Below are 25292 nucleotides of genomic sequence, written 5' to 3' on the forward strand. Positions count from 1 at the left end.
CCCATTTCTTAGCTTTCCTTTCCCTCTCACCTTAGTCATTGTGCACCTGTATCACAGTGTCTGATCTTAGAGGTGCTTGTAAACCGAATTGAAAGGTAGTGGAGATGAGTCAACAAGCAGCTGTATCATAAACTAAAATCAAAGCAGTCACACCTGACAGGTGAAGCATTTTCTATGCCCTTGTTGATTATTAATGAGTTGTGGTTTGTGTTCTCTCTCGCTCCACCTTGCAACAGACAATTAGCAGAGCGTTTATGAATGGAAGCGCTCTGGAGCACGTGGTAGAGTTTGGTTTGGACTATCCTGAGGGCATGGCGGTGGATTGGCTAGGCAAGAACCTGTACTGGGCCGATACCGGCACTAATCGCATCGAAGTAGCCAAGCTGGACGGTCAACACAGACAAGTCCTGGTGTGGAAAGATTTGGACAGCCCACGAGCACTGGCACTAGATCCTGCTGAAGGGTAAGAGGAAAAGCAGTACCTGACATTTTATCTGTTACTTAAAAATGCTTGCTTATAGTTGTAACTTTCAAAACATGTAATAGAGGTTAATAGGGCCTAACATTTAAAAAGAAACGAGCACAGGCCCATATATAGAAGTCACGGACCTCACAATGCTAAACTTAGCCGCTTCTCTTAATGGCTAATTCAATGCCATGTTGGTGAGCAATGATGGTATAGTTGCATCAGGAAATAGTTAAGTTGTAAAGTTGTAAATTTATATTTTTATATGTATTCTTTTTGACCCACTTAGGTGAGCACTAATCTCTAATAAGTGCTCACCGTAACAGACTGATTAGTCACTTAACTCCTTTCTAGGTATGAGCACTGACTAAATTGTGTTGTGTATTGCACTTACTAGGTTTTGTTCTTTCTAGGTATCAGCTCTGGCCCTTGCTCTGACAAGTGCTAGGATACACATTCTGTCTTAAAACTGAGTCACTCTGGATAAGTGCGTCTGCTAAATGCTGTAAATGTAAATGTATGCCTTCAGTGTGATTATGCTGGTGTCAGATTTTTTTTCTTTTCATGTGAACAACAAACCATTCATTGCATGGCCTTTTAGAATTTTTAGTCACTGGTTTTTCAGATATATTTTCAGTTTATATGACCAAACTATTGTTTTCTGTTAATTACCCTCTAGGGTATGGTACCCATTACAGATGACTTTTACCTGAAATGTTTTGGCAGAGAGCTCAGTTGATGCTGGCAGGGCTACTGGTCATAACAAATTTAATGATCGGTTTACTGTTGTGCAGGTTATTAAATAGCACTCAAGGCCTCTTAAAATATTCTCTGAAGTTAAGATTCAAGGAGTGAAAGCCAAAAACCTCCCAAATACAAAGCTTCGTTTCAGAACCCGATTCAGGGATTCATTCGTTAAGTGTTAACATGTTTTAGTTTGTGTAGCATTGCACAAGTCTGTCTTTCTGCATCGCTTCTTATATTGTTGGGGTATATGTGACTGGCTTAAAATGACTGTCCAGTTTTCTTTATCTTAGTGCGGCAGTTGTACAGAAACCATTAGGCTTTTTTCACAAACCCAATGGCAACTCTGAAATCTAAAAAAAAAAAAAAAAAAAAAACTTTTCCAACACGATTGTCCTTATCTTTTCATTATTTTTCCTGCAGTTTCATGTATTGGACAGAGTGGGGTGGGAGGCCCAAGATTGATAGAGCAGCAATGGATGGCACTGGACGCATAACACTGGTTCCCAATGTTGGTCGTGCCAACGGACTCACCATCGATTATGCCGAGAGACGACTCTACTGGACTGACCTGGATACCACGCTCATTGAGTCTTCCAACATGCTTGGTGAGTGCCTACTCATTTCAGTACAACTCAGGCCTGTCACAATTACACTTATCAATTATCGGCTTATCAAACTATATATGGACATTTCCTCAATCATTTTTGGTGACTTCATATATATATGTTTGTTTACATAAGAATGAACGTCACTAATATTTAGGCCCTCACAATGTTTTGTCTGGTCTCTCTGTTCTTTCTGTTATGTCAATTAGTTTGAAAACAGTTGTTTTATTTTTTAATATTCGGTTTATTTAAATATATTTTCCACTTCTAATGTCTGAATATTCATAAAAACAAGGTTTTTGCTAAGAAGTCATCGCTCTTTAAAGGAGTGCATTATGTCAGTGGCGTAAATGGGTCTTAAAATGACAGTAATATTGTTTATTGCATTTATTTCTGGGACAAAATATTGACCACAAAAAAAAAGTGGTCAGTTCAGTTTAACTTTTGATTAGCTTTTATCAGACGATGTGCAGAACGGAAGATGGGTTATAGTTTGAAAAATATTTCCATCTAGTTGATCTTTTAACTCTGTTTCCTTCTTAAGAAAACCACACTGCCAACGTTGTTGAAGGTCATCTATAAATGTACTGTGTTAGGTTCATTGGAGCAGAAAAACACAGCTGAAAGGCTGACATTGCTTAGTTGCATTTAGCTGTTTCAAAGAGTTATGCAAATCATTGACATCCATAATCACATATTATGTAATAATATCTGTTCATGTGCAGTTATTTATGGTACTTCTGGTTGTTACCCCTTTCCCTCTTTCATTTTTCCTTTTTTTTTTAATGCACTGATGTTCATATGAGCCTCATTTAGCGATTTCCTTACATAAAGCCAGTATGTTCTCAATTAGTCAGTTGGGTCTGCAATGCTGCTGGGCAATAGGGAATGTGGAAGCCAGGGACTTCAAAAGGCAGTTACAAAGCCCGGAAACTGAAGCTGTTGGCACTGATGTGCTAGGAGTCTGGGCCTGGAATTCTCACTTTGACTCTGTCTATGATCTAATCATTCAATGGTAAAACTTTATAATGAATTCATGTTATCGTATGATTACTGTTATAGTGAGCCCTGCAGTGATTATAATCATAGGACAAAGGGAAGTTTCTCAGTGTTTGCTTATACTTATCAGATTGTATGCAAGAAATGTTCTTTTGGTTACTATCTTAAACTACATTCCTCCTCCTTCAGGTCTCGAGCGTGAAGTGATTGCGGATGACCTGCCTCACCCATTCGGCCTCACACAATACCAGGACTACATCTATTGGACAGACTGGAGCCAGCGCAGCATTGAGAGGGCTAACAAGACCAGTGGCCAGAACCGCACGGTCATCCAGGGTCATCTGGACTATGTGATGGACATCCTGGTGTTCCATTCATCGCGACAGGGTGGTTGGAATGCCTGTGCATCCACCAATGGGCACTGCTCCCACCTCTGCCTTGCTGTGCCTGTCAGCAGCTATGTGTGCGGTTGCCCGGCCCACTACTCCCTCAATAATGACAACAAAACCTGTAGTGGTGAGTTATGACTAACATTATGCATCTCTTACACATCACCTGAAGCACTACACAGGCAATCATTTGATTGTAAGAATATTTCAATCAAAGTATTGCCATTTATCCAGAATTTTACTGTTTCCCTAACGGTTAGCGATGGAACCACATGACCTTATGTTTCAGCTTCCATTCATCATTAGACACATTGCTCATTTTGTGCTGCTGTGGCACATAATTATATGATACACTTTCATCTGCTCAGACTCAATCCTGTTCAGCTGAGGCTAGTTTGTATGAGTCTGTGATGTTTCGGGTGGCTCTGAATTGGTGAAGGAAGAGAGAGCGTGCAGCTCTGGAGAAGAGTGAGGCCCATGCAAGGGTAGCACTGAGCTTCAGGCTTATTTCCTGGAGATGGAGAGAGTTGCTCCTTGCCTGCCTGCTTCTCTGCAGGCTATTTTCTTTTTAAAGCTTTCGCGGTTGGTCGGGCCGCTGCCAAGTTGGCAGGCGCCAGGAAACCAAAGCCTGGTTTAAGCCGTCCCCGGCTCCCTAGCCGTGTCTGACATAGTAAAAACACTTCTGAATCACGCCGAGGCTCTCCCAGGGGAGGCTCAACGAAGGCTGCATGTGCGTGTGCATCTGCACTTAGGAGGTGTGTGTATGTGTGTGTTTATTGTAATAGCCACCATGGTGACTGATTGCTCTCTTTATTCCCACTGCCGCTGTGCTCATGCAGAGGTCACTGGCTGAACACAGAGACAGCTGGAGCTTTTAAAGCCAGTTCACAGGGGTTAAATGAACTAGCATGCCATTGCGATATGTATGCATAGGCAAGCATAATAGATAAATAACGTTTAGAGAAAAAGTTTATTGCTACCTTGTGCTTCTTATCAATTAAAAAAAGGATTTTAAGTCTTAAAATCAAAGTACAGTGGAACCTCTACTAACAAACGCCTATACTAACACACTTTCCAAGATACGAACCGGGCATTTTAATATTTTTTTGCCTCCACCAATGAACCATGACTCTAGAAAGGAACCCGAGCCTCCGCCGAGCCGGCGGCTGGAAATGGCCACTGACCCCAATAGGCGAGTCTCCCAGCGCGCCCAGATTTGAGTGAGCTTTTAAGATTAGCAAATTGTAGTTTTAGCAATTTAGCAGTAGTGTAAATAGCAGACATCGAAATTCGTGCTAAGTTAAACCGCATCTACGCTTCGTCTCCCCACATTCACCACCTACTCTCCGTTATTCCACCCACTCCCCACCTCCCGTCATACAGCCAGTGCCTGTGTTACTCCTCCAGCCAGTCGTCACGTCTTCAAGGTAGCGATATGTAACCACTCTTTTTTTTATTTTATTTTTAGTAACGCTACATGTATTTTTTTTACTAATTTGAGAGTGTTGTAAACATATATCAGTGCAAAAAGGGTGACTTTCGGGGTGGGGGCTGGAACGCATTAATTGCTTTTCCATTATTTTAAATGGGGAAAATTGACTCGAGATACGAACTTTTCCACTTACAAACCGGGTCACGGAACGGATCAAGTTCGTAAGTAGAGGTTCCACTGTATTGGATTTGATTTTGTGATTGACAGTTTTTAACTTCTCTGTTTTTTCTGTCTTCATCCCTCAGCACCTACCTCCTTTCTGCTGTTCAGCCAGAAGACGGCTATCAACCGCATGGTGATGGACGAGCAACAGAGCCCTGATATTATTCTGCCAATTCACAGCTTGCGCAATGTCCGGGCCATTGACTACGACCCACTCGACAAGCAGCTCTACTGGATCGATTCCAAACAAAGCGTTATTCGCCGTGCCCAGGAGAATGGAAATCAGGTAGACGATATCCCCTCCGCACAACATGCCAATTTACTTTTAGGTTAATATTTTAAAGAAATCCTTTGACAACCACTTAATTAAAATGAACTTTTACCCAGTACGGGACCGTACCGTATGTCCGACTGTATCGGTCACCTCCAAATTTGGCTCCACCAAATTTGCATGTCATTCTGAATAACTGACTGGCCATTCTCTTCTCTCAGAGTATGACTGTGGTGTCCAATTCCCAGGGAGGCCACCAACTGGGCCTTCAACTATACGACCTAAGCATTGATATCTATAGTCGTTTCATCTACTGGACCAGCGAGGTCACCAACGTCATTAATGTTACCCGTATTGATGGCACACGTGTGGGAGTGGTCCTCCGCGGAGAGCTCGACAAACCCAGAGCAATTGTGGTCAACCCAGAACGAGGGTGAGTAGCTTAAATGATCCCTACAACCCATGTGCCAAAATATGCTGTTTATTTTCCAGTCAGTTTTAGACTTTTTTTTTTTCAGCGTAGAGAACAGTTAGCAGTTCGTTTTCAGGCTTTTCAGAAAGGAGGTTATGGTTTGAATCATTTGGTTGTTTAGCTTTATATAGAGAAGTTCATGTATGTCTTGGTCTCACTTCATCTAGCAATGTTCATTATATAACATCTCTTGAAACCAGATTATAGTTGGGTTTTTTTGGTATTATTTGATGATGGAATCAATATTAAGGTCATGTGGTGGTTCTGTGCTGCAATAAAGGCTGACAGGTGAACGAGGAAGGATTTCTGTTGTTTTCACTAACCTGATTGTATTTTGTAAACATAAACCAATATAGAATTTGATGATTGCAAAATTCCTTCCCAACACTTTTGCAGTGGAGAATTTACCACTACACACTTTAAATCCTTTGTCAATTGAGGATACAAATTTTTGCAATTTTGCGAGTGGAATTTTTGTCCATTCCAAACGTCTCTGCAGATAGTGGCCGCTATTGTCTCTTAATCTTTATTATAATGTACCAGGAGACAGATCTGAGATCTGGCATATTCTTGCTGAAATAACCATGGATATCCCTGGAACAGATTTTTCACTCTGGTCTCAAGGTTTTCTGAGTGATTTGCAGGTTTCAAATTCTAAATTTGTTTATATTCATATTTAAATTATTACATATTATTATAATTATTATTACTACATTAATATATTTTATTTTAATATATGAATTGTATTGGAAAATTATATATGATCCTGAACTGGATTAGCAGTTGCAGACAATGAATGAAAATTGAATTATTATATATTTACAAAATACAGTCAAACTGGATCAACTTCAGATGAATTTGAGTTTTTGTATGTGGTAAATGATTTCAAACCAATAAAATTTTTGTAAAATTCAGTGAAAGTGCCCTCCCTCATGGTTCCCTAGCTCTCTGGTCTGTTTGTTTGGTGGACATAGTCTGTCATGCTCAGCCTGGCTCTGCAAATGGTCAACAAAGTAGCTCAGACAGAGAAGCACAACACAGAATAACACTGAATGTAGGGGCACCTTTGCCCCTCTTCCAAAATCCGATATCAGCAGTCATTCTACACACTCTAAACACTCTTAAAAAAATCTTAATATAACTGCCTTTTTAGCAGACACTTATGCCGTCTATCGCTGTCACCCACAGGTACATGTACTTCACCAACTTGCAGGAGCGCTCGCCTAAGATCGAGCGAGCGGCTCTGGATGGCACTGAGAGAGAGGTGCTGTTCTTCAGTGGCCTGGGCAAACCTGTTTCTCTGGCCATTGACAATGAGCTAGGCAAGCTCTTCTGGGTAGACATGGACCTGCGGCGCATAGAGAGCAGCGATCTGTCTGGTGAGTTTTTGCTAGATAACATTACACAGAAGAAATACTCATTTAGTGTTGCTGCAAGAAAATAGCTGAAGAGCTACCAAACCACTTGCCAAAATGATGGAAGAGCTGCATTTTTTTGAATGATATTTTATTAATACTAAACATTTGACCTTTTTATACATAAGAACTGTATTATAAATCTTTGTAAAGAAAGACCGTAGAAACTGAGCGACCAGTACATGGCTGAATGACTGGGAGTCAAACAAATTCTCTCTTTATCTTGGCATTTGTTTTGAGGGTATTTTTATAAAACAGCTCTAACGGCGCTACTGAAGTTATGTTTTGTTCTCTGTGACGGCACCTTTATGTAGGCCTTAAGTATTCATGATTTACTAACTCTCCACTTAATTACATGTTAGAAATGTTGAACTTGGCTGTCGCATGCTGACACATTTTTTTACAGGCCCTTAAATCATGCAGGTCACAGAGCGAAGGTGAATGTTTGCATTGGCTTTCATGACCCAGTCCCCTCAACCTTACTGAAAGCTCAGAACACCACTTGCGCAACATGTCAAATCAAATCAAGTCAAATTTATTTATATAGCGCCTTTTACAACTGACGTTGTCACAAAGCAGCTTCACATAGTATCAGAACAGAACATTTAAATCAAAGCCCAATGCGAGCAAGCCGAAGGCTGGAGGAAGAAACCTTGGGAGGAACCAAGACTCAGGAAGGGGATCCATCCTCCTCTGATCAAACTATAGATTGAATTTTAAATGATCACCAATTAAGTGTCATTATGCTGCAGTAAAATAATAGTAACAATAAGAGGTTATGGGTTCGATTCCTGTTCCGGGTGACTGTCTGTGTGGAGTTGGTGTGTTCTCCCTGTGTCCGCGTGGGTTTCCTCTGGGTGCTCCGGTTTCCTCCCACAGTCCAAAAACACACATTGGTAGGTGGATTGGCGACTCCAAAGTGTCCGTAGGTGTGAGTGAATGTGTGTGTTGCCCTGTGAAGGACTGGCGCCCCTCCAGGGTGTATTCCTGCCTTGCGCCCAGTGATTCCAGGTAGGCTCTGGACCCACCGCGACCCTGAATTGGATAAGTGCTTACAGATAATGAATGAATGAATGAAATGAATAATAATAATAGTGACATCAATCTTGGGGCATAATAATAGTGCATCAGATTGGAAGAATCAGTCAGTGTTGCTAATCTGAGTCCATTTCTACTTAAGTGTTGTTGATTATGGTGAGTGGTCAGAACCTGGCAGCAGGAGATGGAGGTGAGCAGCTGGTCTGGTCTGGTGTGGGCCACAGGAGAATCCAGCAAACAATCTTCCATCAGTGGGCCACCATTTTCTCAGAAAAGAGTAAAGGGAAGCAGTTAGTTTAGTTGAGTGCAGCAGAGAAAAAGAGCGTGTGACTATTTTCATTAGTGTAGTGACGGATCTGACTGTAACAGACTGGGAGGAGGGAAACCAGAAGGAGCTCAGGCAAAGACATCCTTCCGCTCCAAACAAGAGAAATTGGGAGCACGTCATCCGCGTTTACCCTGAGCCTAGACTTAAACATAGTGACTGTGTCTGCGTCCCGAACACTAGCTGGAAGATTGTTCCAGAGCTGAGGGGCTTTGTAGGGGGGGAGGCCAGCATTCTGTCTATGTGACATACTCTAAACTGGCACCTTAGATGAGACCCCCTTGGGCTTGAGGAAAAGACAGACAAAGTTCTTATATGAGACGAGGGGTTGGGAAAGCAGTAGATCTTATTGAAGCAATACAGACTCAAATGTTTTTTTTTAAAACAAACAAAAACAAGCATTGTAAGACAAAAACTAAAGAAGAATATTGTATTAAATAGTCTTCTAGCCTGCCTATTAACACCCATTTTATATATAGTGCAAAATATATTTACAGTAGGATTTAAATCAAGTGAATCTTAAGACATTTAATAATTTAGAACTTATTGGCTAAAATGGTTGTGAGGTTGTCATAATGTTAAAAAAATATACTGTCAAGAATTTGCACCTGTTCTGCACCTGAATCTGATGTTTATGAGTTAAGTTCTTGAGTGTGAATCCAGGTTAAGGGTTTTCTTTTCTCATGTCGATGAGCAAGATCCCTTTGATAAAAAGTGCTTGGCCCTTTGCCTTGCACTCAGCACATTCCCAGCACACCCCCATGCCCTGCACACGCACACAGTACCAGCTGGGTCAGGGCTACAGTGATAGGAGCTGAAGCTTCAGCAGGGGGGCTTCAAAGCAAACACACACACTGTGTGTTAACAACAAGCCGTCATGCTTGCCCCGGCCTTTGGCCTCCTAAACACTAATGGAATGTGTTTTGCAGCCAGGGTACTAAAGAAGTAAATTCACAGACCCACCCACATGTCCTCCACAGCTTGGCCTCGATCTGTAGGTTTGCAGTGGTTGTGTTCAAAGTTGACCACTGGCAGAAGGGCATCTTAATTCAAGTTTTTGCACATCGAAATGCACCAAAGTGAAGCAGCAGAACAAGGCCCTTTTATAAACTTAAAAATCACATTTTTAAAATGTACATGTTCATTGTTGTCATGTTTGTTTTTAGTCCAGAAGTGTTGGACTGTGACACTCCTTGTCACAACGATGTTTGTTTGTTTGTTTTTATTATAACAAAGCACAAAAGTATATACAACAAGCACCATGTACATTTTTAAAACAGAGATTAAAGAAAATATATGCAACTACACAGCTGAAGGGCACTGGAATAGTATCTTGGTAAACCATAGGGGGGTTTCCAAGGTGTGTTTCTTGCTTGCAGAGATCTGCTGTTAGCTCCCTAGCTTAATGAAATGTTTGTGGTTTTTGTTGGCCGTTAAAAACATGATGGAATTATACATTCTCCACTTGATATGAAGATCCCACTAAAAAGTGCATTGATTTATTTTATGTTTAAATTATACAAGATTGAGTACCTGGTGTGAATCATATACATGTTTTTTAAAATTTAGTATAAAGTTACTGCAGCTATAATCAAGTGTTATTCATGAAGCAATCCAATATTTAAACAAACATTGACTATTACCACTCATCATGTCTTTTAACATTTTAGCAAAGATTGAAAAAAACTCCACTTCTGTGTGTGTTTGTTTTTCCCCAGTATTCTTAAATGTCAGGAGGTGAATCTTTTAAACCCTTTTAAAAGATAAATGTGACACATCTGCTAATAGACAGGAATGCTTTGTCCTTTAACACAAACACATTTTTTCTGTGATCGTTTTTCTCACAGTAGAGCCTAGTGTGTTTTAACATTTGAGTAAGTACCCTGCTGTGCAAAGTAAACTGCTCCTGTTTCTACTCTGCTGTACAGGAACAAAGACAGTATCAAGACTAAAGCCACATAGTGGCACACAACAACCAATTTCTGGCAGCTGCTTGAATAATTTCAGCGTAGTTATGTGTCATTGGTCTATTTCGGTGTTCTGAATTGGTGTATTTAAAACTAAAGGTTTAACATCAGAGTTGTAGTGAAGGCACAAGGAAACAAACGAAAAGAGCACATCAGAGAATGTGGTAAATTATTTCAGCAGACCAAAAACAGGTAGACTTTTTTGGTGTTACTTTCTCTGCAGAATGTACTCGTAGTAACTGAACTGCTGCACAAAACATGTTCTACTCTTTTGTTCGGTCTGGCTTTGATTCAGACACATTTTAGTCGTTATTCTCATCATGCAAAAATGATTTCCCCTTCGCTGTAACACATTAGAATGTTACGCAAGTGCTCCCCACTGCCAGGACACTGTAAATCATTTCTTTTACTTGAGCTTTACTCGCTTGTCCAAATATATCCCCTTTCCCTTTTGTCTAATTGTTTTTGTCCCTTGCCACTTCCCGCATATGCTGCACCCTGCCACCCACCCTCAGACCAGTGGGTTGCTTTCCCTTCCCTCAGACCTTCCTGACCAGTCCCTTCTGTTTCCCTGTTGGCACACCTTTCTCTTCAGGGGCAAATCGGATCGTCATTGAGGACTCTAACATCCTGCAGCCAGTCGGCCTGACTGTGTTCGGCGATCACCTCTATTGGATCGATCGGCAGCAGCAGATGATAGAGCGGATTAACAAGATAACGCGCGAGGGCCGGACCAAAATCCAGGCACGCATCGCCTCTCTGACAGACATCCACGCAGTTCATGAGCTTGACATGGATGAATACAGTGAGTTTTGTCACTCCACTTCTCACCATTAATGAGAGAGATTAAATAGTTCCCCGATGTAGTCATTTGACAGATTTCCACAGGATTCAACACCAAATGCTGGCACGGTCTTGAGCTTATAGTGTGGTTTTGGAACAAATGACTCAGTTGACCATCACTGCAGTCACTGAGTAAAAGTTTGTTTATTTAAGAAATTGTTTTTGCCTCTTGGGGCCGAGCACTTGATCTCGTCTGTAAACAAGATATCACAAGCTGACTTCATTGTTTGTCAGCAAGATCTAAACCACTTTGAGTTTACATTCCAGTCAAAGATTAAACATAATTTTAGTCAAAAAATGATAATCAATAGTGAATCCCTATTTATGAAATAATTTTAACCCAAAACTAGGCTTGAGAATGCTATAGTATCCTGATGTATTTGAGACCCTGCAATATTTGTTTGATTTGGAATATGGATCTCCCCAGCTTCAAAGCCCATGTTGTTTGTGACATATAAACATACACTGTACAGCCTCCTGAAATGATGCAGCCATTTGCTCCAGGGAAATTAATTTCATATGTGGAAGACCATCATTAATCCTCCAAAATGTCATGTAAAACCACAGCTAAACCTGATGCCTTTGTCTGTCCGTGTTTCAGATAAACACCCTTGTACTTCTGACAGTGGAGGCTGCTCTCACATCTGTATTGTGAAAGGAGATGGCACGACACGTTGCTCCTGCCCTGTTCACTTGGTTCTTTTGCAAGATGAGCTTTCGTGTGGAGGTAATACATTAACCATCTATAAGTAGACATCACTTGATGACACTGAAATTCTCATTTTCATATGCGTTGATCTTTTGATGTACAGGGTGGGTCATTTATATGGATACACCTTAATAAAATGGGAATGGTTGGTGATATTAACTTCCTGTTTGTCGCACATTAGTATATGGGAGGGGGGAATCTTTTCGTGATGGGTGGTGACCATGGTGGCCATTTTGAAGTTGGCCATTTTGGATCCAATTTTTGTTTTTTCAATGGGAAGAGGGTCATGTGACTCATCAAACTTATTGGGAATTTCACAAGAAAAACAAACAATGGTGTGCTTTTGTTTTAATGTAACTTTATTCTTTCATGAGTTATTTACAAGTTTCTGACCACTTATAAAATGTGTTCAAAGTGCGGCCCATTGTGTTGGATTGTCAATGCAACCCTCTTCTCCCACTCTCCACACACTGATAGCAACACCGCAGGAGAAATGCTAGCATAGGCTTCCAGTATCCGTAGTTTCAGGTGCTGCACATCTTGATGGTATGGTGTGTTATATGGGGTACAGACTTTTATCTTTGGGGTCATCTGAAGGCAATTGTCTATGATGTGAAGATATGAGATGTGCAGCACCAGAAACTATGGATACTGGAGGCCTGTGCTAGCATTTCTCCTGCGTTGTTGGGGGATACTTTTCTCCTGTAGCTCCTGATTTGTAATGTCAAAGCAGTGAAGCCCAAAAATATTCTTCCGAAAGGGTTGCCAAGCTATATAGAAAGCAAAAATCCATGCACATTTTTTCATGCTTTGTGAAGTTTATGTAGGTGTGGGTATAACTGCTTTAATTCATAAATAAAATCGTTACATGGGTAAAATAATGACCCGAGTAAAAGAATAATTACCTTCCCGAAAACAGCTTGAGTACAGAATTAACAGTTCAAAGAACTACTTTAATGAATGAACTGAGTAATTGATAGAATTACAGAGGGACTTTAAATACATCTGGTATCTGTCAGCACAAAAACAGAAAGACTGCACGAATGCTAAAATCAATGGCATGACAAAATGCAAAGCTGCACCTATGATGTCATAAAGTAAGTAAACACACTAAATAGAAATTAGTAACTAAATGTCTTTTAAATATAAAGAGAAAAATGTAGATTGCCCTTCTCCCAAATATACTTGAGTAAAAGTAAAATATTATATTTGGAGTGTATAAATGCTCGGGACTACCAGAAACATTACAAAGTGAGGACACCAGAAAGCTTGTAACACTCAATGCGGCAGTTGTTTCGGCCAAGATGACTGTCAAATGAACAATGATTACGTGGACTTGCCTATCAGGACTTTCATGCTAACTACTTTGAAATTTATTCAACGGCAATGTTTGTGTTTTCCATGGCTTCTGCAGAGCCTCCCACCTGTTCACCAGTGCAGTTCTCCTGCGTATCGGGAGAAGTGGACTGCATCCCACAGGCGTGGCGTTGTGATGGATACGCAGAGTGTGACGACGAAAGTGATGAACGAGACTGCCCCGTGTGCTCGGATGAGGAGTTCCAGTGTGACAGCAAGCAGTGTGTTCACATCTCTCTGCGCTGCAATGGAGAAATCAACTGTCAGGATCGCTCAGACGAAAACAAGTGTGATGGTACTGTTCCTCTGAGGACTAATGCTTTTTTTTTTCATGTGGTAGATATAATAAATCAAGGTGTATCTCTAACATATTAGTTTGTCTGAGTCAGCTGGATAAACATTCATTCTTCTTATATATACTCGCTTTCAGCTCCATTTACCGTACGGGTACGTTTTATAGTTCTACAGTTAAAGACTGTGGTCCCTCTGTTGCTCTGCATACATTGTTAGCCCTCCATCACCCTGTTCAATGCTCAGGAGACAGAGAACAACCCAACACGAACACACCACCACATCAGTATCTTTGCAGATCTGAAAATATTCCACCAGCCAAGTAATACCTGCTCTGTGGTCGTCCTGACCATCGAAGAACAGGGTGGCAGAAGGCTATCAACATATGCAGAGCAACTGGTGCACCACAGTTTATTATAGCAGATCTATAAAATGAACCTAGCAGCCATTGGACCCAAGAGAAGGGACAGTGAGTGTAGAAACAATGAGTTGGTTTTATAGTTATGGCTGATTGTTATTGTGATGTTTCATATGTTCAGGTATATAAATACTTAAAAATTCATTGGGGATTTACATAAGAAACCACTAAAAACCTTTTGATTGTACTGTCTTTCATTGGTAATCATGGAGTGCTTGTCGTAACATATTTCTCTTCTCCTCTCTAGTTTATTGCCCTCCGGACCAGTTCACCTGTAACAATGGCCAGTGCATTGGCAAACATAAGAAATGCGATCACAATATGGACTGCATGGACAATTCTGATGAAATTGGCTGCTGTAAGCCCACTTTTAAACCTCATAAGCTTATTCAGTCTCCTGTTCCTGTCTGAAATAATATGGCCCTTACAGATAGTATTTTGTAAAAGTGTAATATGCTAATATTTGTAAATGAATCATTTCTTTCTTTTAGACCCCACTGAAGAGCCCGCCCCGCAACCCACCAACACAATTGGTTCCATAGTCGGTGTCGTCATAACCCTCTTTGTTGTTGGCGCGGTCTACTTTGTTTGCCAGAGAGTTCTGTGCCCACAGATGACAGATGCCCACGATAGTGAGACCATGACCAACGATTTTGTTGTGCACGGACCGTCCTCTGTGCCACTGGGCTATGTGCCACACCCCAGCTCCCTGTCAGGTTCTTTACCAGGTAAAACTAACAGCATTAGTGCAGATGGCTAATTAGAAGAAAAATTGTAGCACTTTGCAGTAAGGGTGCCTTTTATTAATGGTACAATTAATCAGTAAGTAATGACAGAGACAAGAACAAACATTATTTTAGGATTAAAAAAAAATCCTCGGGACCGAGGAGGACGGCGTCACCCCAGTCGCATTGTACGCCATTTTAGCTTGCTGCTACGTCGTTCTCTCTCACGTGTGCACGTGTGTGTTTGATTTTGTGAACTTATTGCTTTTCATTATGGCTCTGAAGCGTAAGGCAGGCTCTTCTGATGGCAGTGCATCAAAGAAGAGGAAAGCCATCACCATGGAAGTGTAATTAGATATTATAAAGTGATTCGATAAGGGGGAAACAGCGACAAACATTGGCTGGTCGCTTGGACTTAGTCATTCGACTGTCGTATTAAATTATGATAATTTAATTTTATTATAAAACGTATTTTATGTGTTTTTAATAATTACTGTGTTAGGATAGGATAAGTGCTTACAGTATGTTCCAACTTACACCGAAAATCGGTTTACGATACGACGTAGGAACGGATCAACGTCGTAAGTCGAGGACCCCCTGTATTAATGAATTGTTTGTGAATAAGTGTGAAGGACAAATTGGATATTTGGACCATGGATGTATTCTTTAGATATGTATTTGTTTTCACTGTAAATTGTGTACTTGTTAGCCAACTTACAATAACCACCAATAGACCTGGTTTTGAAATCTTGTTTAGTTTCCACAATTTGACTGGTCCCTCACTAAAGTCCTATCTACTTTCTTGCAGGAATGTCACGTGGGAAGTCTGTAATTGGTTCATTGAGTATAATGGGGGGTAGCAGCGGACCTCCATACGACCGTGCCCATGTAACAGGAGCTTCATCGAGCAGCTCGTCCAGCACCAAGGGCACTTACTTCCCTCCTGTAAGTAAAAGGCTTTTTTTTTAACACTTCCAATATTTACCTTATTTCAAGCTTATATCCCTAATGGTGCTTTTCCACTGCATGGGAACGACTCTACTCAACTCGCCCCAGCTCTTTTGCTTTTCCACTGGCCAAATCTGGGACCTGGTCCCTGGAACCAGATACTTTTTCAGTCCCAGCTCGCTCCGGGTTCCAACCATGCCGAGTAGGCACTAAATGTTGATGCGTAAACCCCACTGATTGGCCAGAGAGACATTCTCATTCAAATCCAGCACAAACTCTCCACTTGTAAAATCTCTTAAGTCACAGCAGCTTTCACATTTATTTTTATCGGACTCATAACAGCAGCTTGAAACTTTACCTTGAGGTGTTTTGAAGAGGATTAAATGTTCCTTGGGCTAATGGCCGTTGAAAATTTCCAAGCGAAAGCCGAATGTGCAACAAGGAAAACTTTTCTGTTCATGGAGCCATATTCAGTCCAAAAAACGAAAACATGCGAATACACGATGAATAAATGGCACCTAAATTTACAGCCACCGTTGTGGTTCTCCAAAGTCTGCAGTTCCCGTTAGAGATGGGGTTTTGCAACGTCACTGGCTCCATTTCGCAGGGGAGATGTGCCAGTGTAAATAAGCGAGCAGAGCCGTGCCGAGCCGGACTCATGCGGTGGAAAAGCATCATAAATTGCTCCAAAGCCTAAGTGTTATGATAACTAAAGTCATATTTAGAAGTAATTACACCTCTTAGTTTCTAAAAACATCTGAGTTCAACACTGAAAATGTAAGGGAAACTGTGGACCATTTGTTAAGGAATGGTCACTGTGGTCTTTATTACCTTAAATTCGTTGTGATCTATACATAGTCTGTTAGGACCATTGCATTAAAGCTGATGAAACTTTTATAGTGTCAGCACATTTATGGAAATCAAGAGACAGAAACGTACCTGAAAAACAGTCTATGAAATGGCAAACAACAACAACACGGCTTTATTTACGAGCCCTATCAAAGATGCCGCAATGCAAATGAATATTTGGAAGTGCTTGATGGGCAATTGCATGACTTGTCCAGAGTCATCCCAGCCTTATTCTTCTACCACAGGGGGGGGGATAATGCCATGCTTCTGTGACTCATCCCCACCCCTCTGCAAGGGTTCCTTCCATCTGAGCAATGTGTGCTTCATTTATGCAGCTGTGCCAAATGCTCTGATTCCATTGTTATGGCTAAATGTAACCACAGTCATCTTGAATGAGCAGTTTTGTGGCATGTAAGGATCCTTTAGAAGGAAAGTGGACTCTGGAGTTTGCAAACTGATTAACAGCCTTCAAAACTCCCAAGAAGCCTGTAATTGATGCTATAAAGGAACATTAAGTTATAAAGTTTAAAGATGTTGCCATGTGAAGGAGAGTTGGAAAACTTGTGTGCAGGATTTAATGTTCCTCTCGCCCTGTTTTCATCCCTCACTCTTTCGATTCTGTTTGCAGATCTTGAACCCTCCCCCTTCTCCTGCTACAGTGCGATCTCAGTACACAATGGAGTTTGGTTATTCGTCTAACAGTCCCTCCACACATCGCTCATACAGGTAATGCCCTATTTGCTTGGTCAATTACGTTCGTTTATGGCAGTTGTATCACAAAAATGTTTGAATGCATCTTAGCCCAGTAATACTTCTCAACTGTTTAAACAGCTAGAATTGCACCAATTTGTATTAGTACATCTATATGTAAATATCGTCATAAATATTAAACTACAACCCCGCCCTTCACAATCTCCCCAGCTACAGGCCGTACAGTTACCGCCACTTTGCCCCTCCGACTACACCATGCAGCACAGACGTATGTGACAGTGACTACACACCGGGGCGCCGGGCCCCGCATGCCACCAGCGCTGCCACCAAGGGCTACATTAGTGACCTCAACTACGACTCTGAGCCCTTTCCTCCACCCCCAACCCCACGCAGCCAGTACCTGTCTGCTGAGGAGAACTGCGAGAGCTGCCCACCTTCTCCTTACACAGAGCGGAGTTACTCTCACCACCTCTATCCCCCACCCCCTTCACCCTGCACAGACTCATCATGAGCCCTGCCAATCCTCTGCAACCACCCACCTTCATCACCCAGTTGGTGTAAATAACAATTGTGCATATGATTTTAAAAATGAAAAAAATAAGAAAGAGTAAGTGACTGAAGCTTGTGCTGGAGGCAGTTAGGTACAGAGCAAAATAAAAAATAGAGAAAAACAAAGTGACACTTTGGTGTGCGAAGCTGGTAGATTCTTGTACATTTAAAAAAAAGAAAGCATATTTATATATTTTCTATACAGCGTTTATTGGTTATGCCATAGAGCTTTTTATTACTAAAAGAAATTTGTACATTTTTTAAGGAACGTTTTATTAAATTCAAACAAACATCCATATGTTGCCTTAACTCCTGGAGTTCGGAATCAAACTACCTTCTCATCAAGGCTGAAGGACTTGTGGGGAAACGTGGGAAAGAACTGCGGGTGGTTACATTTCCGATGCCAAATACAAGTAAACGCCATCCTACTCCACAGCTCAGGGAGAGGATGGAGATGAAGGTGTGCGGTGCCCCCTGGTGGCTCTGACTGGTACTACACTGGGCAGCTCTTTGCACTTTGCAGCCATTTTGTCTGAAGCTGTACCGCTGCATCTTTAAATCACCCAGAAGCTGGTCTTACCTGGATTTCTCTTCCAGGGCAAAACAGAAAAATGGTACCTCTGTTTTTCCACGTGTTGTCCATTCTGTTTTTATGTGGCACAACACTGGAAGAATATAATTGGAATCGAAAAGCTTTCAGAACTGTGGCAATAGGAAGAAGACGGAAATCGCTGCTGATGCAGGTTGGAGTCCAGTGTCCAGGGTCGTGCTGTAAAGCGAAGGCTTCAGGGACTCCAGCCTGTTTGCCGAGGGAGAGATCGAACACCACTCGCCTGCAGACTAAAGTTTCTACAGTCTTGAGCAATCAACCAAAATCTTTACAATTTTTTTTTTGTCCTTTCCCTCTTCCCAACATGCCTGACTGCAACTGTAGATGAGTCCGTGCAGGAGGACACATCCCAAAGCACATCTCTCTTTAAACTGTCCCATCTCCCCTTGCCATCTTCTTGTTGGCCATCAGCACTGTTCAATACCCAGTACTCAATCAAGGACAAGTTGATCGTGCCTGACCAGTTTTTAAACAAACTCTTTTACATCATTTTGCATCTCTTTTTTAGAACACTAGTGCCCGCAAAATGTCAAGTATTTTTGTACCACATATTGTGTAGATACCGTATTTATAAGCTATAAAGAATGAATACCATTGTAAATCTCTCCATGATATCCTTGCAGTACTTTTCCCATTACGCCATACCCTCTCCATATATGCCTCCTTCTATTTTTCTATAAAATATATATAATCTGAAAGTACGGTGACAATCCGCGAACGAACAACACAAGCCGAAGAACACAACTCCATAAACGTTCCTGTTTTTAAGGGGAAATTGTGGTGCTGGGAAATCTCCAGTGGTCTGGTCTGATCCGGTAGATGCTCAGAACGGTTTCTGATTACGTCCTGCCTGGTACGATTTGCATGAACGGAGATGTAGGATGGGATCGTAAAGTGCTGGATCTACACGTCTCCCGGTCATGTCAAGGTCCAGACGCCATTGTTTACAGTTGTTTAGTTGGGCTTTTTGAGGATTGTTGTTTGGCTTATAGCTCTGTTTAAAGCCTGTTGTGGATTTTGTCCGTCCATGCCCTTTGACTCAAAAACCTGGCTCCTCTTTCAGCTCCGTTTTATGGTGGTTGTCTGATTTGTTTGTCTTTTGTTTGTGCTTTTTGTCTGCCCCCTTTCTCTTGCTCCAATGAGGGACATACACCAGCATGACTGTTCAGTCTTTTTCTGATCTATAACCCCTTCTGTAGAAACATGTATGGGACTGGAACAGTAAACAGATAGTTGGGTAGTGTTAATTCTATGGGTGGCACAGTGCTTTTCCTCCAGTTTAATGTGGTAATTCAGATCCACTAGGAGAGACTGCCCTGTTTTTTTTTGTCCAAAAATGCTTCATGTCTTGTGTAAAAGCCCAGCTGATTTCGCTTCTAATTCTGTGGGCTTGAGCTGTGCACATTCATTTTTCTTTTTTTTTTTTTCTTTTAAATCTGTACAATCTCAATCACGCTGCTGCCTTTTCCTTTGCCCAGTGTTCACTGCATCTTCACTGTGACTACTCTAACCTAATCAAATACAGCATGTGGTACAATCAGACGCACCTTACATCTGCTCCCATTCCCCACTTCCTTTATTTTATTTTATTTAAACAACTCACCCTTTTGCAAGAGCTTCAGGGCAGTCACCCCTCTGCCGAGTTCCAGTCGATTCTCCTACTGCACTTTACAGCACCTCTGCTAAGTTACGCGTACGACGGCTTGCCAACCCGAAAACACTGTGTGAGAGAAAGTGTGTCTGACCGAACGGCGAGGGAGAACAAATATCCTCTGAGACTAATTTGCTGCCATTATAGCTTTTGTGTTTTTGTATGTAGCAATGAATTGTTTCACAAAACGAATTCAAACGTGGGGTTACCAAAGGTGTGATCAGACGCTGCCATTTCACCTCGTTTGGACTGAAGCAAACGAGCCTTTTCTTCGTGTCGTTTCTTGCGATGTCTCTAGTTAAAGGCATGGGGATGTTGGGGGTGTTACTGAAAGTCTGTGATGGAAACGTCGGAGATAAAATGATGGATAAAGAGCAAGTTGCCATGGATGGATAGAACATTAAGCACTTTGGCTCCTGGACAGAGGGCGATTGTGGAGAGTTGGAGTAGAGGAGGTCAGCAGGGCCTGTTGTCGATGTGTCTTTTTTTTTCCCCTCATTATTCTTGTTCTCATTTTCTACACCATGGTGCTTTGCAAGGGTATATATTCAAAGATGACCAACATTTGGTTTGTCATAGTTCATAAAATTCCACTAACTCTACTTTTTGTACATTGATTGCTTTACATGTAAAACATTGTATAAAATGGACGTGTACAGCCCATTCGATAACTACTATAAGCTGTTGTAACAAATGAAATGTTGATTTTTTTAATAAAAATGAGTGAATTTTTAAAAGAAGTGGGTTTTTTTTTTTCATCAAATTCATTTTACTGCATTGAAATGTGAAGCAGAAAAGAAAAGAAAACTCATAGTAACAGTTTGGGAGCAACATTATGAGGCTTGTGTGTAAATGGCATTAAACAATAGGTCACAAACATTGAACATTTGTTATTAATGACTCATGGCAGTACAACAAAATTAGACTGATCTTAACACACACAATTTCGTGATTAGGGACAGTTAAAGGCTAAGCACCAGCGATATGAAAGTGTTAAACAAATAAATACAGAAAACATGTTATTTCTTACTAATTCAAGGAATAAGGTTTAAAAGACCGTTGGTTCCCCCCCCCAACGGTGTTCTGAAACTCTAATAGGCGTCTTGCCTGTGACGTAGATGGTGGACAACAACTCTAGAAGCTGCACTTAATTTAATGCAAAATGACGAAAAGGTGTGTTGTTTTTGGCTGCAATCATTCAATGTACAGTGGGACATCTGTGAACAAATGGCCCAAAGATCCCAAAATATCCAGAAAATGGACTAAATTTGTCAACTTTAAACGGACACTTTGGAAAGGACCATCCGCTCACTCCGTTATCTGTAGCTCATTTCACTGGCGCTTTTCCAACAATATGGGCATGTAAGGACACCAAAGAAAGGTGCTCAAGAGCCTCTGTAACATGGAGGTAAACAGGGTAAGGACACTCACTTCGCCTGTTTTAGTTGGTGTTAGTTAACGTTAGCTTGACTCGCTAAACTCGGTGTCTCAGATTATACTCGGCTACGTAGCTGCGTTACGGAGGTTTATAGTGTCGGATGAATTCGAGTTCGACTTCGATCACATTTACAAGAATAACGGTACCTCTACATTTGAGTTTAGCTTATTGCTAGGCTATTGTCATGAATAATGTTGGTTATTTAGCTAGATACTGTCATAACAGTCAGTCATAACGGTGTTTTACCGCGGCGTTGTTCAGCTGTTGTCCACCAGTGACGTCACGGTCGCGTTGAAGAATTTCCGTAGCGAGCTCGGGTTTTTCCGTCAATTTAATAAAATTGTCAGTTTTAAAGCAAATTAAGCTGCTATTTTCATTTTAATTCATACTTATATCTGTCAGTAACTAAAATAATGTGAAATATTCATGGAGGCCTTTAATATACACACAAGGAACAGTTGGACCGCAGCCTTGGCTTTTTTTTCTATCGGTCAATTTTTGTCCTAAATTTGCTTCTCTATCTTTTAGGTCATGGCTAGGTCATGGTCATGGACCCCAGCTAATTCAACATTTCTTCTGAACAGGGAGCCCCCCCCCCCCCCCCCCCCCCCCCCCGCTGCAGTAACAGCCTCTGCTCGTTCTCACATTAGACATCAGCTTGAATTAACGATCAATTCCGAACTGTTATAGCGTTTTAAAGGTCCTCCATGCACCAGTTGTAGTCATTAATGTGTGTCCAGTAGGGGGCGCAGCAGTCTAGTGTACAATTGTTTCATCCCCCACCAGTTCAGATCATGAGGCAGATGATCATCTTTGCCAAGAGAAATACAGCATACGTCTTCTGTTCTTTTTTTTTTTTTACCGCTCTGTTGACTTTCTCTTTGTCTGAATGTGACTGTGCTGTAGGGAAGCACTATGTGGGAAGGTGTAGTATAATGTTGTTATTATATTGAGTTACACTTGAAGGTCAGAAGATGTTGTGTTTACTGTGAAGCTGATGGTGGTGTTTTATCGTTTAAGCAGCTATTAACACAGCCGGCGAAACATGGACGGGTTTGAAATGGGTTTATCACAGGTTTCAGGTGTAATTATGTGGATAATTACATATTGGGTTTTTTTATTTTTTATTAAGTAGGATTAGTGGATTCTCGTGTTCTATCTCATTCTCTCTCTTTCTCTCTCTCTCTTTGTCTGCCTCTCTCTCTCACTCTCTTTCTCTCTCTCTCTCACTCTTTCCCTCTCTCTCTTTCTCTCTCATATTCTCTCTCTCTCTTTGTCTGCCTCTCTCTCTCTCACTCTTTCTCTCTCTCTCACTCTTTCTTTCTCTCTCTTTCTCTCTCATATTCTCTCTTTGTCTGCCTCTCTCTCTCTCACTCTCTTTCTCTCTCTCTCACTCTTTCTTTCTCTCTCTCTCACTCTTTCTTTCTCTCCCTCTCATTCTTTCTCTCCCTCTCATTCTCTCTCTCATTCTTTCTTTCTCTTTCTCTCATTCTCTCCCATATTCTCTCTCTCCTTCTCTCCCTCTCTCTAGCTCTCATTCTCTCTCTCTCAAATTCTCTCTTTCTTTCTCTATCTCATTCTCTCATTCTCTCTCTTTCTCTTTTTCTCTCTCTCTCCCTCTCTCTAGCTCATATTCTCTCTCTTTCTTTCTCTCGCTCTCACTCTCTCTCTCTCATATTCTTTCTTTCATTCTCTCTCTCACTCTCTCCCATATTCTCTCATTCTCTCTCTTTCTCTTTTTCTCTCTCTCCCTCTTATTCTCTCTTTCTCTCTCTCTCCCTCTCTCTAGCTCATATTCTCTCACTCTCTTTCTCTCGCTCTCACTCTCTCTCTCTCATATTCTTTCTTTCATTCTCTCTCTCACTCTCTCCCATATTCTCTCTTTCTCTCTCTCCTCGAATCCCTCCATTTCCTCTTAGCCATTCATGAGCAGACTGAAGCTTTGGAAGGCCCCAGTTTGCATCGCTGTGTTTCTTCACCCAGGCTGTGTGTCAAGAACAAAAAAAAAAAAAAAAGTCAATGACGTCAATGTTGAGGACTGGCGAAAGGGAATGTGTAAGTGTTTATGTGTGTATTAGAGAAGTGGGTGCCTGGGGTTGTTCATTCCTGGGTGTATGGGGGGGAGTGGGTTGTGGGGAGGGGGAGGGGGGATAGTGGTCCTGTTACTAGGCAACGGCTACCCTGGGGAGGCCCATCATGGTTGTCTCTGCATTACTTCAGCTGCTGAGTACTCTCACCGAGCCCCGTGCAGCAGAGAGGAAGACACACTCGAGCCTTTCTTGCATTTAAGATGGCCAGTCGAAGTCTCGCTCAGAAACATTGTTAGCAACAGGAGGCCAAGTTGCTGTAATATACATTTGTGCATAGAAGTGAAATTTGGGGATCTGGCGCCCTCCAAACCAACAACCCCCAGTCCAGTTTTTTGTGCTGCATTTTACGTAGAGTGCAGAGAGGTTCGTATTGTCCCGCCTCTTCGTTGGATTCTCTCCAATCACGGTGAGGGACCTGTGTCGCTGTGGCTGAGCTGCCTACAGAATGTCATTAAGACCCCAGGGCCTGTGTCAACTTGTGGTAAAATGGGTGTAAAATGTTCCCATAAAAGCTCTGTGCTTCAGTGGGTTCTGCTGTGTTTTAAGGTGTGGTTATATCCTCGTTTTTATGTCTAAACACATGGAACTGATGGTAAATGCACTGATGTGAATCTGCTTTTGTGAGCGTCAAGTCCCAGGTGGCGCCGGTGTCAGTTACAGTTTGTACCTGTTCAAACCTGCCACGAGTTTCCCACTCTGGGAACAGATGATGGATCCCACTCTCTTTCTTGGTTTGGTTCTTTAAGTCTGACAGTGCTGTGAAGGGGGGTATATCTTCACCCTTCTCTCGTGATGCAATTCTGGCCTTCAGTGCTGAACTCCATGCTCCATTTTCCATCTCCGTAGACTTGAATCCAAAACACATTCCTGTTTGATGCTGTACACTTCCATTCAAAATGGACTTTACAGCAGATGTAGTCACAAAGCAGCTTTAGAGAAATCAGGGCCCAAGCCCCAGATGAGCAAGCTGAGGATGACTAGCAAGAATACAGCCCCTCAGAGTCCAAAGAGGAATCCATGACCTGCTGAGTGACATCACACAGCAAAACAGCAACCAGAATAAACAATGATATAAATGAAAACGAGGGCCTCCGGGGATCAGAAAGACACTGACCATAACACGAGTTAAAAAGGAAGTGAGCATGGACGCCCTATTACAGTGTCTTAAAAATGTGAGTGATGCTGTCCACCGCAACAGGAGGTAAATGGCACATGTTAGTTCTGTTAAGAGCATCCAGGACACATTATATAAAAGACAGAATACACGGAGAGACTGAGAATGAGCTCATTTCAGCGTCGAGCGAGAAGCACAAAATGGTTTTAGCCGTTTTGGCTTTCTCCTCTTTCTTTCTGTTCTCGTCTCCATATTTTCACGGTGCTCATATTTCTCCGCGCTCATCGTCTGTTTTGCTGCGTTTAACCTCGGCCTCCCGCTTTCACATAAACATGGGTCCACAGACTCAGCTGAGGAGGTGGGAAAGTCCTAAAGTGTCTATACTCTGCATCACAAGCAGCACAATATCAGAACCACTTGTTTTATCCCATGTTTTTATACTTATAATGGGTCGTCTGGTTTCCATTTTGTGGGCAGTTGGCCTGGGATTCCTTTTTTCTTTCATTTTATATAAGGTTATAAATGATTTGAACTTGGTGGTGCGGCAGGTAGGTGTCGCAGTCACACAGCTCCAGGGGCCTGGAGGTTGTGGGTTCGATTCCCACTCCGGGTGACTGTCTATGAGGAGTGTGGTGTGTTCTC

At 41.7% G+C, this 25292-nt stretch overlaps 1 protein-coding gene across 2 annotated transcripts in view; it reads left to right on the plus strand.

The window, feature by feature from the left end:
- Window positions 1-25292, plus strand: part of lrp6 (low density lipoprotein receptor-related protein 6) — a 90064-nt gene that overhangs the window by 42496 nt on the left and 22276 nt on the right. Inside the window, exons 10-23 of one of the 2 annotated variants that reach the window (XM_066669328.1) lie at window positions 237-463; window positions 1634-1818; window positions 3007-3333; window positions 4944-5146; window positions 5353-5564; window positions 6792-6982; window positions 10944-11153; window positions 11793-11918; window positions 13315-13551; window positions 14213-14323; window positions 14457-14693; window positions 15499-15635; window positions 17116-17213; window positions 17409-20728. In XM_066669328.1, the coding sequence (XP_066525425.1) occupies window positions 237-463; window positions 1634-1818; window positions 3007-3333; window positions 4944-5146; window positions 5353-5564; window positions 6792-6982; window positions 10944-11153; window positions 11793-11918; window positions 13315-13551; window positions 14213-14323; window positions 14457-14693; window positions 15499-15635; window positions 17116-17213; window positions 17409-17709 (2802 nt within the window). In that variant the 3' untranslated portion in view covers window positions 17710-20728. Of the gene's footprint in view, window positions 1-236; window positions 464-1633; window positions 1819-3006; window positions 3334-4943; window positions 5147-5352; window positions 5565-6791; window positions 6983-10943; window positions 11154-11792; window positions 11919-13314; window positions 13552-14212; window positions 14324-14456; window positions 14694-15498; window positions 15636-17115; window positions 17214-17408; window positions 20729-25292 lie in introns of those variants that run through there. The other variant, XM_066669329.1, reaches the window with a different exon arrangement.

This window comes from Hoplias malabaricus, chromosome 4, assembly GCF_029633855.1.
Source record: "Hoplias malabaricus isolate fHopMal1 chromosome 4, fHopMal1.hap1, whole genome shotgun sequence".
Taxonomy (NCBI): Eukaryota; Metazoa; Chordata; class Actinopteri; order Characiformes; family Erythrinidae; genus Hoplias; species Hoplias malabaricus.